General features: G+C 42.8%; 3 protein-coding genes across 4 annotated transcripts in view; all 3 read right to left on the bottom strand.

Moving 5' to 3' along the window:
• LOC123637873 (protocadherin alpha-C2) overlaps positions 1–17,194 on the bottom strand; it is a 108,292-nt gene extending 91,098 nt beyond the window's left edge. The window contains exon 1 of one of the 2 annotated variants that reach the window (XM_045551011.1): positions 14,657–17,194. In XM_045551011.1, coding sequence (XP_045406967.1) covers positions 14,657–17,047 — 2,391 coding nt within the window. In that variant the 5' untranslated portion in view covers positions 17,048–17,194. The remainder of the gene's footprint in view (positions 1–14,656) is intronic. The other variant, XM_045551015.1, reaches the window with a different exon arrangement.
• Positions 476–2,881, bottom strand: LOC123637875 (protocadherin alpha-11). The gene has a single exon (XM_045551016.1). The coding sequence runs from the start codon at positions 2,879–2,881 to the stop codon at positions 476–478; it is 2,406 nt and encodes an 801-aa protein (XP_045406972.1).
• On the bottom strand, positions 7,893–10,328 carry LOC123637723 (protocadherin alpha-10-like). Its single transcript, XM_045550703.1, has one exon. The coding sequence runs from the start codon at positions 10,326–10,328 to the stop codon at positions 7,893–7,895; it is 2,436 nt and encodes an 811-aa protein (XP_045406659.1).
• Positions 17,195–17,873: the final 679 nt, after the last annotated feature.

Genomic DNA, 17,873 nt, shown 5'->3' with positions numbered 1-17,873 from the left:
GAAGTGTCACCCTTGCATCTTTTAACTTTTTTTTTAAGAAAGACAGAGTCTCATCAGGGTAAATAAAAAGTAGACTCAATTTAAAAAAATTAAAAAAAAAAGAAAGGGTCTCACTCTGTTGCCCAGGCTGAAGTGCAGTAGCGAGATCATACCTCACTGCAACCTCAACCGCCTGTCCTCAAGCGATGCTCCCAGCCCAGCCTACAAAAATGCTGGGATTACAAGCATGAGCCGCCCCACCTGGCCTTCTTTTAACATTTTCTAACTAAACGTTAGGAGAAAGAGGACATTTATTGGCTAAGGAAAGCTAATTATTCATATGATTAAAAGATAAGATATGTGTACCATTTGGCATTTCGCTAACAAACATCGTTTTTTAAAAACAACGTTCAAAATACACAGTGTTCATTCATAATTTTTCTGTGAAAAAAACTCGGACTTTTAAAAAATTAATGATTTCCTGAGTAGATGGAATCTATATAAAACTCACCTGTCCAGGGTGATTTGATACTGCCTCCTGCTTTTCCCCTTGGTCTTCTCTATCCAGACCTGGTGGAAGGCTGGGGCTGAAGGCCATAAGGTCGGTCTTGGGCGGGCCCTCCCCAGAGCACACCCTCTGCCGCCTCTGCTGCGAGTATGACCAGCTCCCCACCGCGCTGGAGCACACCAGCCTGGGCTTGCCCGGCCCGCACGCGCCCTCGCTGGGCGGCGCCGAGCACCGCAGCGCCGTGTACAGCAGCAGCGTGAGCACCAGCAGGCTGGACACGGCGCAGATGGCGATGATGAGGTACACGTTGACATCCACCAGCGCCGCCTCCTGGACTGCAGAGCCTGCCAGTGCCCGCGACGAGACCTTCTGTGCCTGTTTGCTCTCCACCAGCGATACGAGCACGGTGGCCGTGGCCGTGAGCGCGGGCTCGCCGTGGTCTTTCACCAGCACCAGCAGGCGCTGGCGTGGCAAGTCCGTCTCGTCCAAGGCGCGCGTCGTGCTGATCTCGCCCGTGTACAGCCCCACGCGGAACAGGCTGCGCGCGCTTCCAGCTGCTGGCTGCAGCTCATACGACAGCCACGCGTTGTAGCCAGAGTCCGCGTCCACCGCGCGCACCTTCGCCACCACGTGGCCCGCCCCCACAGACCGCGACACCATCTCGGCCACCGCACTGCCTGTGCTGCCAGCCCGAGGTGCCAGCAGCGCTGGAGCATTGTCGTTCTCATCCAGCACGAACACCTGCAGCGTCACGTTGCTGCCCAGAGGTGGCACGCCCGCGTCGCGCGCGCTCACCTGGAACTGCAGCAGCTCCAGCTCCTCGTGGTCCAGCGGCTGCAGCGCATACACCTTGCCGCTCTCCGCGTGCACCGACACGTAGCTCGACAGCGCACGCTCCCCCACCCGCCGCTCCACCAACGAGTACGACACCTGCGCGTTCTCCTGAGTGTCCGCGTCCCGCGCCGACACCGTGAAGATGTGGCAGCCCGGCGGGTTGTTTTCCTTCACGAACACCGTGTACTCGGGGTGCGGGAACACTGGCGCGTTGTCGTTCACGTCGGCCACCTCCACGGACACGCTGGCGGTGGCCCACAGTGAAGGCGAGCCCCCGTCCCGCGCGGTCACTACCACATCATAGGAGGACACACTCTCGCGGTCCAGAGCGCTGTCCAGAACCAGTGAATAATAGTTTTTGAAGGTGGATACTATCTTGAAGGGGACGTTGGGCGTCAGAGAGCAGGTCACCTGTCCGTTCACACCAGCATCGAGGTCGGATACGCTGATCAGAGCAATGACTGTGCTTGGCTGAGCATCCTCTCGTACTGGGAGAGACAGGGAAGTCACGACGACTTCAGGGGAGTTATCATTGGTGTCTAAGATTTCTACCCAGACTGTACAGTGACCTGCCATTGGGGGGGTCCCCTTATCTGTGGCCTGTACTTCAATTTCGTAAAACTTGTTTTCTTCATAATCTAAATTTCCATTGACCCTCACTTCTCCATTATTTTCATCTAGTGTAAATAAGAGTCTTCCATTGGGCTTAATTGACATTAAGGAGTATGTTACCTCCCCGTTGACTCCTTCATCCCGATCTGTGGCGTTTAATTTTATCACAAGAGTTTCTTTAGCAGCGTTTTCCATCAATCTCACCTTGTATTCTGGTTGATCAAACTCCGGATCATTGTCGTTAACATCCAAGACGCGGACAAACAGCTGAACGGTGCCAGTGAGCTCAGGTTTTCCCCCGTCTGTAGCCGTCAGCACCAAATTAAGTTCCGGAGTTTTCTCTCTATCCAGAGACTTCTTTAGTATAAGTGACAATCTTTTGGTCTGCTTACTATTTGTTGAAGACTCTAAAGAAAAATACTCATTTTGACTTAGTCTGTAAGTTAATAGAGCATTCTCTTCTATATCCGCATCAGAAGCTCCCTCTAGCGGAAAACGCGAGTCCAGTTGCTTAGATTCATAAATCAGCAGCTTTTGTTCCCTGAGAGAGAACACCGGCGGGTTGTCGTTAATGTCCTTCACCTCCACCTCCACATGAAACACCTGCAGCGGCCTGTCCACGATCACCTCCAGGTGGATGCTGCACTCCGCGCTCCGCCCACACAGCTCCTCCCGGTCGATCCGAGAATTCACAAACAAAATGCCATTCTGCAGATTCACCTCCAGAAGGTCCCCTCGGCCTTTGGACGCCACCCGGAACAGGCGCGGCACCAGCTCCGCCAGCTCCAGTCCCAGGTCCTGCGCGATGCGGCCCACGAAGGTGCCGTGTTTGGCCTCCTCTGGGACTGAGTAGTGTATCTGGCCGCTCCCCTCCTCCCGGAATGCGAGGAGCAAAAGCGAGAGCAATAGTCGCGGAGCGCCCAATCCCCTTCGCTGAAAACCGAACATCGCATACGAAATTGGCTTCCAAAATAAGATTTTTTACACTTACAGTTCCAGATACTTCAGCTTCAGGTTAAAAATCTCCCAGAATTTTTGAGAAGTTTTCAAGGATCCTCTAACAGTAGCATCCGGCATGATGGACTCGCTTTGTATGGGGAATGCCTGACTGTTAGACCAACCCATCAATGAACTCTTTCCACCAAGTAAAGAGCGACACCTTGCGCCTAAAATTGTGAGTACTGTGCACTACATTCACCACCATAAAATTTCACGTTTTATGTTTTTTCCCTAAATAATATTTCCAAAGTGCTTATTTATGGAACATTCACATTTTAAGTCATATTGAAACTAACTATATGTGGAAATGGTATTTTATTTCTTGACTAACGTCCACTTTGAATTCTTGTTTCTATATTTGATTTAGTTATAAAATTGTTCATTTACTTACCTAAATACATACGTGTGTATATATACAGATAGAGAGAGAATTCAATTATTTAGGTAGCTTAGGGAAAAATAGGGTTAAATATTTCCTGAAAACATTGTTCCTCATTAAAAAGATTATCGAATTTGAATTGTTTTACTTTCAGTCTCCCTCGTTACTTTTGCTGCTAGGAAACTCAAAAATTTGAAGTTTTATAATAACAACTCTTTAGTCTTTATGTTCTGCACACTATGTTCTTATACATGTGGACTTGCCTTTTCGTAATCTATTTTCTTTAGTTCTGATTTTTTACTATTATTTATATTTAATTGTCTTCTGGTTGTGAATGACTTTATATCTGCTGCAGAACAATAAGAAAACAAATATTACATTTTCAATTTTGGTAGTTTAAAGCAGAATTCACAAGGGAAAAGTCTATTGATGTAGATGAATTTCATATTTGACATAATTTCTAATGTAAGTCAGAATAGTATGAGATATCCAAATATAATGGAGTCAATGATATGATAGTAATCAACTTTCAATATAAAATTAATTTTATCATTGTTCAATAAAATAAAATCACTCTGAAAATCTTTGTGCCATATTGGCACTTCCAAGCCACCAACATTGATTTCCTTTATACAAAATCAAGATATACTCATGAGAGGCAGGAGGATTGCTTGAGCTCAGGAGTTTGAGACCAGCCTTAGTAAGAGTGAGACCCCATCTCTACTAAAAATAGAAATATTAGCTGGGTGATTGGGCGTGCACCCGTAGTCCCAGCTACTCAGGAGACTGAGGCAGAAGGATAGCTTGAGCCCAGGAGTTTGAGGTTGCAGTGAACTATGATGATGCCACTGCACTCTACCTGGGGGACAGAGCAAGATTCTGTCTCTTAAAAAAAATTTACATGCAATGTGGAGTATTGCAGAGAAATGAACATGAGAAATCTTACCCAGGAGAGATGAAGATATCACATATTTGAATGAAAACCAGATGTTAGTTTAGGTATTAATTTCCAATGACATAGTATTTTGTGAATATATAAAGTAATGATGAACACCACATCGTAGAACAGTTTGATATAGTGCATGAATCAGTGACCCATCTTTTGCATTTTGGCTGTGATATTTCAGGTGTGATCATCTCAGCCAGGCTCTAGAGACAAGATTATGCTGCCTTTGTATTCAACTTTGGGGATTGGCCTGATATCTGGCTATAGGCTAATGTCATATCAATACAGTTATTATTAATATTGATTTTATAAAATCAATTGGAGAATGAGGAATTTTGTGTCTCACTTTTACTAAATCAATCTAACTAGCCTTAAATTCTACTTGTATGTACTGCTAGTTATATATATATTAAACCATATATGCATGGTTTAATGTCTTACTAGTTCACATCATCCACTAATATTCTATAACAGGTCTAGTGATATTGTTTCTTGAAAACACAGGAATAAAATTTTGAGGCCATTCTCAGATCCCCAGGAGCCTCTTTAAAATCAACAGATTAGAAGCACACCATCCAACCACTGTATTAACAAAACTACAGAATTTACTCAGTGATGCTGAGTCTGCTTTATCTTGGCTTAGTCAAGAAAAACCAGTTATTTGATCACAAATCATTTGTTCAGTTGGCACAAGCCTCTCAGCCAATAATAAGACTGAAGAAGACTGAATCCTGAAACACCTTACACATATCTAAAGATTTTTGTGGGAAATCTATGTCTTTAAAGCTGTTATTGAAGTATGCAATATTGTAAGCATTTCTTGAATACTTTGGCATGTTTGGGATCTCTGAAATCATCATATTAACATATATACATGTCCAAAACACTATCACTGTTCACAGCAAAGAAAGAACAAGGTCATTTTGGTATGTAGCATTTGGCTTGGGTGTCTTGCAAGGATATTGGAAACCACAGGCTTCTGATTTTTTCTTGTATGTTAAATGCTTCTTATTTGTATCACTTCCAAACAACAGACCTATAGTTCTTACAAGGCAACTCTTAATTGTTTACCAACTGAATAATGAAAATATCTATCTCAATGTGGCATTGATTAAAACAAATGATAATGCTGATCAACTCTAAGAAAAAAATTAATTAACATCAAAATCTTAATGCCCAGCTGGGCGCAGTGGCTCACGCTTGTAATCCTAGCACTCTGGGAGGCCAAGGCGGGAGGATCGCTCGAGGTCAGGAGTTCAAGACTAGCCTGAGCAAGAGCAAGACCTTGTCTCTACTAAAAATAGAAAGAAATTATCTGGACAGCTAAAATATATATAGAGAAAAAATTAACTGAGCATAGTGGCACATGCCTGTAGTCCCAGCTACTTGGGAGGCTGAGGCAGAAGGATTGCTTAAGCCCAGGAGTTTGAGGTTGCTGTGAGCTTAATGCCACAGCACTCTAGTCCAGGCAACAGAGCGAGATTCTGTCTCAAAAAAAAAAAAATCTTTATGCCCATCTCAATTACAGCATTGTACAAAATTAATGATGAAAAAAATCACCAAGTTTCTTCCAAGCAAAACAGAAAGGAAGACTGTCTTGTAAACAGCTTGTGCTTGATTTTCCTAGCCAAGACTATACTTGATGAGAAAAAGGATTAACTGAAGAAAGCTCTACTTTACAGTGAAAAAAGAATAAATCTGAAGTCTGAAAGATATGCATTTGAATATCATCTCCATTGTGAACTAGCTGACTGGCACTGGACAAGATAGAAAAATATCCCAGTTCATTTACTTCATCTATAAAATTTGGACAGTCATATGTACTTTACAAATTGTTATAAGGATTAAATGAAATAATGTATTTAAACTCTACACCATGTCTAACAAATATGAATAGCTCAAACAATAGTGGCTTACTATAGCTAGTGATCAATGTTTGCTCTTGTTCTGTAGCTATGGGTTAAGAGAATTCAAGCACCATAAAGTAGGACATGAGGCATGGTTTTTGCCTTTTCTGAAGATTTTCCTAATGTCCATCTTCATGGAAATTGTCCTCCCAGAAGTCATCTTCCTAGGTAGAAAATAGCCACTAATGCCTTCTCAGCACTTCCTTGCATTAACTTTACCCTATCTACAACATGGTTCTCCTCCCACATGTAAATATACTATATATAATTTATTTCTCCATGAAGTAGAATTAAAGGGTATCTCATTTGTAATTAGAGCCAAAAACAAAGTAATCTTCCACAATTATTTGATACACATTCTTACAGCTCTAAATATGTGTTCTCTGGGATCCCTTAAAAGAAAACAATTTATACAAATGTGGTGTTAAGACAAAAAATATTTTGCATCAAATGTATCTAGAATACACAATGTTAAATTATGAGGTGTAATCAATGCACAAGTGGAAGTGCGTTTATTGATATTCTGTATATTTATTGATATTCTGTAGTTATTTAAAGCAATGTCATTTTGAAGACCAGCAGCCTGTTGAACACAGGCAATGGTATCACACTTGACCATATATGGGAAGACTCTTTTAAACTCAAAGCACAAAGAAGTGTGAATTTTTCTACGCTAAAATATTTTCATACAGCCTCATGACAAGTGCCAAGAATGGAAGAAAAATGGGTATAATCAATGCTCAAATAAATCTGCCAAAAAAGTAGAAGAGCTCAATAAACTAAAGAAGAGTACCAGTGAGTTCAACAGACAATTAAGCAGAATTGACATTATGTTAGGAAATAAGAACACTGGCCAAGTGTGGTGTCTTATACCTGTAATCTTACCACTTTGGGAGGCTGAGACAGGAGGATCGAGACCAGCCTGAGCAACATAGCTAGGCTCCATCTCTACAAAACAATAAAAATTTAAAAAATAGTTGGGTGTGGTGGTACATGTCTGTAGTCCTAGCTACTTGGGATCCTGAGCCAGAAGGATCACTTGAGCCCAGGAGTTTGTGGTTGCAGTGAGCTTTGATGATGCCATTGTACCCTAGCCCCGGCAACAAAGACTCTGTGTCAAAAAAAAAAAAGAACAAATTTGTTGTCTATCTGAATCCGTTGAAGACTATGAAAAAAATTAGCTTGAACGTACAAGGGGATTAAAGACAAAAATAGAACAGTAAAATTATCTCCAAATGCTAGGCTAAAACACCACTCCATCCACAGCAACCACCATCTCAAAAAAGATTGCCATTGATTACAAAGAAACAAAACTGTTTATGAAATGAAGCTGCCTCAACCCTACCAATGCCCATTAATGGCAGATGAACTTACAAATTTTAGCCAAATAAGAATTAAACATGTTTTAAACACAAATAAATTATTAAATTAAATATTATTGTGAAAATTTTGAGTACATGAACATAATAAGTAGTGGAGGAAAACAACTACAGTAAGAAAATGGATAGGAAGAATGAACAGGAAACATCCACTCAGTCTATTTCATTATTACTACTATTATTATATTTATCAACTGAAGAATATTCCTAAAGAATTTTTCATACGAACTGTAATAAAAAGTAATGAAGATGTTTATATTTCCAGTGTATTTTAAACAGGCCAACTCAGGAGAAAAGCAAAAATAAAACAAATAAAGCAATGAAATTACAGCAATAATGTGGTGAACTACTATGTGAGTGACATTAATAGGCAGGAAATACATCGCAGGATTGCAGTACTTACAGTCTCGAAAATCTCCTGTTGGACTCCATCTCCAGAACCTGAACTTGGAGGAACACTAGGACTAAAAGCCATAAGGTCGGCCTTGGGCGGACCTTCTCCAGAGCACACCCTCTGGCCCCTCTGCTGCGAGTATGACCAGCTCCCCACCGCGCTGGAGCACACCAGGCTGGGCTTGCCCGGCCCGCACGCGCCCTCGCTGGGCGGCGCTGAGCACCGCAGCGCCGTGTACAGCAGCAGCGTGAGCACCAGCAGGCTGGACACCGCGCAGATGGCGATGATGAGGTACACGTTGACATCCACCAGCGCCGCCTCTGGGCCCACAGCGCTCGCCAACGCCCGCGAAGAGACCTTTGGTGCCTGATTGCTCTCCACCAGCGACACCAGCACGGTGGCCGTGGCGGTCAGCGCTGGCTCACCGTGGTCCTTCACCAGCACCAACAGGCGCTGGCGCGGCACATCAGCTTCGTCCAGGGCGCGAGTCGTGCTGATCTCGCCGGTGTACAGACCCACGCGGAACGGGCTGCGGGCGCTTCCAGCTGCTGGCTGCAGCTCGTACGACAGCCACGCGTTGTAGCCAGAGTCCGCGTCCACCGCGCGCACCTTCGCCACCACGTCGCCTGCGCCCAGGGACCGCGACACCACCTCCGTCACAGCGCCAACCATGCTGCCAGCACGAGGTGCCAGCAGCTCCGGAGCGTTGTCGTTCTCATCCAGCACGAACACCTGCAGCGTCACGTTGCTGCCCAGAGGGGGCACGCCCGCATCGCGCGCGCTCACCTGGAACCGCAGCAGCTCCAGCTCCTCGTGGTCCAGCGGCTGCAGCGCGTACACCTTGCCGCTCTCCGCGTGCACCGACACGTAGCTAGACAGCGCACGCTCGCCCACCCGCCGCTCCACCAGCGAGTACGACACCCGCGCGTTCTCCTGAGTGTCTGTGTCCTGCGCGGACACTGTGAAGATGTGGCAGCCCGGCGGGTTGTTCTCCTTCACGAACACCGTGTACTCGGGCTGCGGGAACACCGGCGCGTTGTCGTTCACGTCGGCCACTTCCACGGACACGCTGGCTGTGGCCGATAGAGAAGGCGAACCCCCATCCCGCGCTGTCACCACCAACTCATAGTGGGATATGCTCTCGCGGTCCAGGGTGCTGTCCAGCACCAACGAATAGTAATTCTTGAAGGTGGACACCAGTTTGAAGGGGACATGGGGAGTCAGGGTGCAGGTCACCCATCCGTTGGCACTGGAGTCAGGGTCAGTGACACTAATCAGGGCAATGACGGTCCCCAGTGGAGCATCCTCTCGCACAGCAAGCGACAGTGATGTTATTACTAACTCTGGAGCATTATCATTGATGTCCAAGACTTCTATTAAGATCGTGCAGTGACCAAACATTGGGGGATTGCCTTTGTCAATGGCCTTTATTTGAATCTTCCATAATTTAGTTTCCTCGAAATCTATTTTTCCATTTACTTTTATTTCTCCACTGTCTGAATCTATGCGAAAAGTGGCTTCTATGTTAGGGGAGATATCAGTTTCAAAGAAATAAAGAATGTGGCTGTTTGCGCCCTCATCCAAATCCGAGGCGTTAAGCCTAATAACTAGAGTACCGTTTCTTGCATTTTCCAGTAATTTTACGTGATAGACCGCTTTGTCAAACACCGGGGCATTGTCATTTACATCGAGCACTGTGATAAGTATCTCCACCATGCCGGTCAGCTCAGGTTTGCCCCCATCAGTTGCTTTGAGCACCAAGAGAACCTCCGAAGCTACTTCTCTGTCTAAAGGTTTTTTTAATACTAGTTCAAGTGGTTTTACCTGCTCATCGTTGGTTGGTACTTTCAGGGAGAAATACTCATTGGGGCTCAATCTGTAAGTCAGCAGAGCGTTGGTTCCGATGTCTGCATCCGAGGCGCCCTCTAGTGAGAAATGCGAGTCAAGAGCCCTCGTTTCGGAAATAAACAGATTCTTTTGTGTCGCGGGGAACACTGGCGGGTTGTCGTTAATGTCCTTCACCTCCACCTCCACGTGAAAAACCTGCATCGGCCTGTCCACGATCACCTCCAGGTGGATGCTGCACTCCGCGCTCCGCCCGCACAGCTCCTCCCGGTCGATCCGAGAATTCACGAACAAAATGCCATTCTGCAGATTCACCTCCAGAAGGTCCAAGCGGCTTTTGGACGCCACCCGGAACAGGCGCGGCACCAGCTCCGCCAGCTCCAGCCCCAGGTCCTGCGCGATGTGTCCCACGAAGGTGCCGTGTTTGGCTTCCTCAGGGACTGAGTAGTGTAGCTGGCCGCTCCCCGCCTCCCAGAACGCAAAGAGCAGAAGCGAGAGCAGCAGGCTCCAGGTTCCTTGGCCACCTTGTCTGGCAACTAATATCATGCCTCTTTTTTGGTTGGTAAAACAATACTTCATGGCTAGAAAGACGTAATCCGTTTGAGATCTTTCCTTTGATTCCTTGCTGCTGAGGTCCCAGCTGATCTTCACAATAGGAGTGTGTTTATGGTCTTTAAAGCACCGGAACAGTGGAGCTTTTTTCTGATCCGGGAATAAGCTGATTTTCTTCTGTTAGAAAAATATATATTCTTCTTGGAGAACAACGACATCCTGTGGCTCAAAATGTAAGTGCGTTTGAGTTCATACTATTTCACTTACCTCGCTTCTTTCCTAATTCCTATATATGTGTCCATGTTTTTCTTTGCGGGCTTTTAAGTCTTTCACTATGCCTTTTTTGTGTGTGACCAGTAGCTCTTCAAAGGTGGTTTTGTCTTACAAATCAGAATTCCTTGGAGAACTTTATCTTGTATCTAGACATCTAAGAGAAAGCACTAGTGTACTAATGATATTATCATGTATATGACCATGAGAAAGAGCATATTTGTAGGATAATAGTGATACATTGTTTTAGATTTTTTAGAACGATCATTTTGGACTGGCCTTTTATAAAGTTTATTCCTAACACTATAATTTTCTATTGCTTAATCATTATGTTATGTTAAATTATTCTAAACATTTGGTCCAATTTTGTAGAGGACAACTCAATATACAAATTCTATAAGTTGCCTCCTGTACATAATGGGATTTCAAATCAATGCTGAGAAGCTACTAATCAGTTTATCCAAAGATTTATTTGCTTTGATGTTAATATATTTACCCAGTACTGACTCTTGGAAACACAGTGTATTTATAACACTTTGTTTCCTTTTAAAGCTTTTTTTTTTTTTAATCACTGTATCTGGTCATGGTGAATGTTGTAGTCTTCACCCTGAAGGATAACTCCAATGTCCTTTATATTCATTGCTTATTTGGTGAAGATAATCCCTTTCTCATTCAAAAAAAAAATCAGGAATTCAAATTATATTTGTCTGTTTATAATCACTTTTTTCGAGAATTAGTTTGAGGAGACAAGAATATAAAGTTTATTCTAAGTCTCATTTATTCATTCTATTTTATTTTCCTGTTTTATCTCAAATAAAAAGCATTAAAATTTGTATGACAACTTTTCTTGATTATGATAAAGTTTATCAGTGTTGTTTCGAACAAGAAAAATGTTTTAATCATTCATTCTCAAGATTCTAAGGAACCAACTATCCAACATCTGAATTCTTCTAGTGATGGAAGCCATTGAGAAAATCCCATATTTCCCTACTAAAAAACAATTGTAAATGGATACCCAAGGAAATATACATTTATATAAAAGTGAGCTTCCATCTTTATTTTGAGCACTCTCTAAAATAGTGATTCAATGATTATAAATCTATGCCAAAGATTTGTACTTCAATTACTTCTAATTATGTTTATTGTGAAAGATATAAATTCCAGACCAACATACTGTATAAAGAAAAAAGCAACAACAATTTTAGCATATGGATATGACTAAATTCAAAAAGATAGAATTTTTTAAAAACCTCCTTACGTTTGCTGACTGAAAGGACCCACTATCTTTGGGAATGACTTCAAGCTGAGGGTCCGTTCCATTTTTCATTTAAAAGATTGCTTCATTAATTAAGCCTATATAAAAGAAAAATCTTAAAGCCTCCAAATTCCAAGGCTTTCATATAGCCAATAACTATAGTATTCCAATAAAGTGATGGGTTAGTTACTCATCTCAAAAGAAACTATCATAAATACTATATCAACAGGAATGAAAGAGCACCCATGATTAGTTTCATTTTAATGCCATCTAATAAAGAACATGTTAAACATAATTATAAAATTAAGATTTATAGTTTTAAAAGAAATTGACTAGTTTCTTTATTGGCAAGAGTGTAAAAAGCAATCCTTGATTTGGGAGATTTTCTGGATTCATGCCTCTGAAATGAATGGAAGAAACTGTCCACAAAGTTTTTTAAAATATTTGTCTTAATGATAAAACCAGAGTACAACATTCTCAGACTGAAATCAGTAAAAGTTATCTTTGCTATCTCTCAGCTTCTCATTCTGAGTATTCTGTTCATTTCCTCTCCTTTCTGCTCTTCCTCCTCCATTGATCTCAGGATTATTATGCTGCTAAATAAAATGTTAACATGTTAACATTTTAGTGAGTATTGGTAATTTTAAAGGACATGTGTCCAAAGGAGGACAAAGCAAAATAAATAGAACTATATTGGTAAATATATAACTCTATGTTTTATTAATATCTCATAAATAGATATCTTTGAATAAGACTGTTCTGCAAAGGTTGGTAGTGGGAAATCACAATATGTACTTTAGGGAATGAGAAAAGATTGAGCTATCTTTGATTTTAAATAAGGTTTTGACTGTATCCTCTTTGGCTTTGTACTCCAAAAACACTGTTGCTCTGAGTTTAATCAGAGTCCATCTTATAAAAAAAATTAATAGCATAAAAAAACTGCTGAATGAAAAAATCAGAGAATGGGAAAATACACAATAACTCAGTACGTTTACACCTATATTAGAAAGAAAAGGGAATTATAAAAGTTAAGATGTCCACAATTATATACTAATATATAGAATGATGTTCATTCTCTCTTTGAAAGTTAGGGGGCTCAACCAGGATATCTTCACCTTAGAGGTTAAGTTACCTCTTTAGCATTTATACTGCAAGACTTGAAATTATATTAATTTAAATTACTATTGATGGAAAGATCAATGTACCTGCAGAACTGATACTTTTATGATAGATAAGTTCTTATTAAGGTAAAAGAAGATACTTTGGGTTGATGTAAGACATTCAGGGGGATTGTTTTCTTTTTCAAATATCTGAGGGAAAAACATATATTTCCTAAATATATTTGATATTGTAACAAATGCATTTTTAAACTCTGCATTAATTATTGTCTATAATCTCTAAGGGCTGGAGACAAGTCATGGAAAGTAATTGAGGGCAATGACATGCTTAAATTCTTGTCATAATTGTCTTTTTTGGTATTCCTAAACTTGAATAATGATTTCAATTTTTCTTGGAATTTATTTACGAAGCACATACTAAGTAACAAATTGAATCTCCATACTGAAAGAGAAAAGGAAAGGAAACAGTAATTGCTAAGAATTAGAGTCAAGATGATAAATTAGTTGCATTAGTATTTGGTAACACACTAGAATTAATCATTTTACTTAAAATAAAATTTAGGTGTCAGGTAAGAACCAATTTTAGAAAAGCATAATTGATAGGGTAGTTTTGCCAACATGCAATCTAAATGTCTTGCATTTCTCAGTCTATATCATCCAACCCAATCCTGCTTAAGATGACTAGAGAAGCTATTAAACTAAACTTTACTGTATGATATCAGATCAGTAGAAAACATTGTAAGAGGGTAATTCAATTTTCTCTTCAGACTTCTAATATTAATGTGGACTAAAGTAAGTGTTTTCAATCTCCTTGAAATTAAAAAGGGTTTTCCGATGCTCCCTATTATCAAACATAATCATGATTCCTTCCTCAAAGTGAAAGTGGTAATACTTGAACATTATAAGCAATGCCTAATTTTGAAAAGGAGCAGATAATGAAGAGCTGCTGGATAAAATTATGTAAGTCAGTATGAAAAGTAGTTATTCTTCTGCTAAGAAAAGTGTATAATACACACTGGCACAAGCACCACTAGTACGAAAATAAAAACACATCTTTAAAGTTCATTTTTAACTTAAATCCTAAGATTAGGAAATTTTTACCAGGGAACTGTTGTTCTATGTACTGGACTATTGAGGTAACAGTGAAAAAACTGAATATGGAGATTTAGTATGTCCATATAAGTTATACTGCACTACACATATTCTATACTTACAAAGCAAAAAACCCCCACATTGTCACCAAAAAGGAATATTGATCAGTGCAATCTTTTTGTTAATACAATAGGATCAAATAAAAATTTAGATTTGAACATGAAATAAACATGAATTAAAGTACTGATCTTACAAATATTTGTAACAAAAAGGACATTATGAAAAGGAATCATCAAAACTGCAACCTATATCAAATATTTCTATTGTAAAATATTAGTGTATTCAGAAAAAAATTATTATTTTAAAATTAAAGTACCAAGCAAAGGTTGACATATTGGGTAGGAGAGACGAAATATAAAATGCAGTTGTGCAATAAACTACACTATATTACAAAAGTATTACTAGGAACATTTGAGTATAAACGGTATTCAAAGAATAAAAATGTTCTGAGATATATATTTGAGAAAAATGTGGTGAGAGAAAATATTCACAACGCAAAATACGAAAATAAAAATATAACAACCCACCTTCCTAGACTGGTTCCCTTCAGCAGACTGATCTTCCACTTCCACTTCTACCACTGGGCAGGGGGGAAGGCTGGGGCTGAAGGCCATGAGGTCGGCCTTGGGCGGACCCTCCCCAGAGCACACTCTCTGCCGCCTCTGCTGCGAGTATGACCAGCTCCCCACCGCGCTGGAGCACACCAGCCTGGGCTTGCCCGGCCCGCACGCGCCCTCGCTGGGCGGCGCCGAGCACCGCAGCGCCGTGTACAGCAGCAGCGTGAGCACCAGCAGGCTGGACACCGCGCAGATGGCGATGATGAGGTACACGTTGACATCCACCAGCGCCGCCTCCTGGACTGCAGAGCCTGCCAGCGCCCGCGACGAGACCTTCTGGGCCTGGCCGCTCTCCACCAGTGATACCAGCACGGTGGCTGTGGCGGTCAGCGGCGGCTCCCCATGGTCCCTCACCAGCACCAGCAGGCTCTGGCGCGAGGAATCAGCCTCGTCCAGGGCGCGTGTCGTGCTGATCTCGCCGGTGTACAGACCCACGCGGAACGGGCTGCGCCCGCCACCTGCCGTCGGCTGCAGCTCATATGACAACCACGCGTTGTAGCCAGAGTCCGCGTCCACCGCGTGCACCTTCGCCACCACGTGGCCTGCACCCACAGACCGCGGAACCAGCTCGGTCACCGCGCCGCCCGCGCTGCCAGCTGGAGGCCTTAGCAGCGCTGGTGCGTTGTCATTCTCATCCAGCAAGAACACCTGCAGCGTCACGTTGCTGCCCAGAGGTGGCACGCCCGCGTCGCGCGCGCTCACCTGGAACTGCAGCAGCTCCAGCTCCTCGTGGTCCAGCGGCTGCAGCGCGTACACCTTGCCGCTCTCCGCGTGCACCGACACGTAGCTCGACAGCGCACGCTCGCCCACCCGCCGCTCCACCAGCGAGTACGACACCTGCGCGTTCTCCTGTGCGTCCGCGTCCCGCGCCGACACCGTGAAGATGTGGCAGCCTGGCGGGTTGTTCTCCTTCACAAACACCGTGTACTCGGGCTGCGGAAAGGCCGGCGCGTTGTCGTTCACGTCGGCCACCTCCACGGACACGCTGGCGGTGGCCCACAGAGAAGGTGATCCTCCATCCCGCGCGGTCACCACTAACTCAAAGCCAGATACGCTCTCGCGGTCCAGAACATTGTCCAGCACCAGAGAATAATAATTCTTATAGGTGGACACCAGCTTGAAGGGGCCGTGGGGGGTCAGAGAGCAAGTGACCTGTCCGTTGGAGCCAGAGTCTCGGTCAGACACACTTATCAGGGCGATGACAGTGCCCACCAGAGCATCTTCTTTCACTGGAAGAGACAAAGAAGTGACAACCACTTCAGGTGAATTATCATTTTCATCCAGTAGTTCCACTAGGACCGTGCAGTGACCAACCATAGGTGGGTTTCCTTTGTCTGTAACATCTACAAGAATTTCATAAGCGTTACTATCCTCAAAATCAATAGCATCATTGACTTTTATTTCTCCTGTCCTTTCATTTATTTGAAATTTCCTTCTTATCATGGGTGGAACCAAAGAGCTGAATGAATACATCATTTCCTTGTTTATTCCTTCATCCGCGTCAGAAGCGTTAAGCCATATTACTAACGTTTGGTTCGCCTGATTTTCATACATCTTAACTTCATAAACGGGTCTGTCAAATACAGGGGCATTATCATTGGCATCTAACACCAGGATCAGCAGAGAAACAGATCCTGTAAATTCGGGTTTGCCTCCATCAGTTGCTGTCAGTAACAACTTAAGCTGCGGATTTTCTTCACGATCTAGTAGTTTTCGCAGAACAAGCACTGGGAATTTGTCTTTATCCTTTTTTTTAATAATATCAAGAATGAAAAACTCATTTGGACTGAGTTTGTAAGTAAGCATTGCGTTCTCGCCAACATCTGCATCAGACGCGCCTTCTAGCGGAAATCGAGAGTCAAGCAGTCTAGATTCAGGTATTGACAGCTTTTGTTCTTTTACGGAGAACATGGGCGGGTTATCGTTTATGTCTTTCACTTCCACTTCCACGTGGAAAACCTGCAGCGGCCTGTCCAAGATCACCTCCAGGTGGATGCTGCACTCCGCGCTCCGCCCACACAGCTCCTCCCGGTCGATCCGAGAATTCACAAACAAAATGCCATTCTGCAGATTCACCTCCAGAAGGTCCCCGCGGTCTTTGGACACCACCCGGAACAGGCGCGGCACCAGCTCCGCCAGCTCCAGTCCCAGGTCCTGCGCGATGCGTCCCACAAAGGTGCCGTGTTTGGCCTCCTCTGGGACCGAGTAGTGTATCTGGCCGCTCCCCTCCTCCCAGAATGCGAAGAGCAGAAGCGAGAGCAGCAAACATCGGGCTTCCGGGCTGCTCCATCTGAAGACCATCTTACCTTTCTCTTGTTTTACAAGTCGATGAATCCTCAGTCTAGAACGCACACACGTTCTGATATTTCCTGTCCGATTTCTTACATCCACTTTTCATCGAAATGGCTGGGATCTCAGATTGTAACTACTTCCTAGTCCTTGAGAAACAGTTATGCCTTTGTTCTGAAAAGCTATTTTGTGGACGACAGCGACATCCGGTGGTTTTATGTGTAAGTACAATTAAATCGTTCACAACTTTTCTTTCATTCATATATTTTAATTCTTTTTTACGTATTTTTATCTCTATGGACTTTCAAAACCATCTTTTTTGAAGATAATAATAATCAATGTAGATCCTCTGTGCAACTTTTTTAAAATGTAGAATCTCGGAGAAGTAATTCCTTCCCTAACTACATGATTATTGCTAGCTAAATTTCAAAATGCCCTTAATATTTGCATACCAGAGTGTACTAGTATTCTGTCGGATAACAAGTTTAGGTCTCTTTAAGTTCTGATAATTCTCTTCTCTTTCTCATTAATTTGAGATTGAATAAACCTCATGTAGACACTTAGCCTCAATTGTCAATTATCTGCCAGGTGTTTGTAATTCCTAATTCTAGCAATCACTAGAACGTAAAGAGATTACTGGATTCAACATCAGACATTTCTCCATTTAGATTCCTATCATATTACTTACTAGCTATGTGACTTTGGGAAAATCATTTAACCCCTCCCTGCCTTGCTTTCCACTTTTATAACATTGGCACAGCAATAATATGGTGGTTGTGTGAATTATGATCTATTAAGTGCCCAAAATAGTACCTAAGGAAAGTGAGTGCTTCATAAA

The sequence above is a fragment of the Lemur catta genome, chromosome 5, assembly GCF_020740605.2.
Source record: "Lemur catta isolate mLemCat1 chromosome 5, mLemCat1.pri, whole genome shotgun sequence".
NCBI classification, from domain to species: Eukaryota; Metazoa; Chordata; class Mammalia; order Primates; family Lemuridae; genus Lemur; species Lemur catta.
Note: the sequence above shows the minus strand (reverse complement) of the source record. Positions and strands in the feature narration are given on the sequence as shown.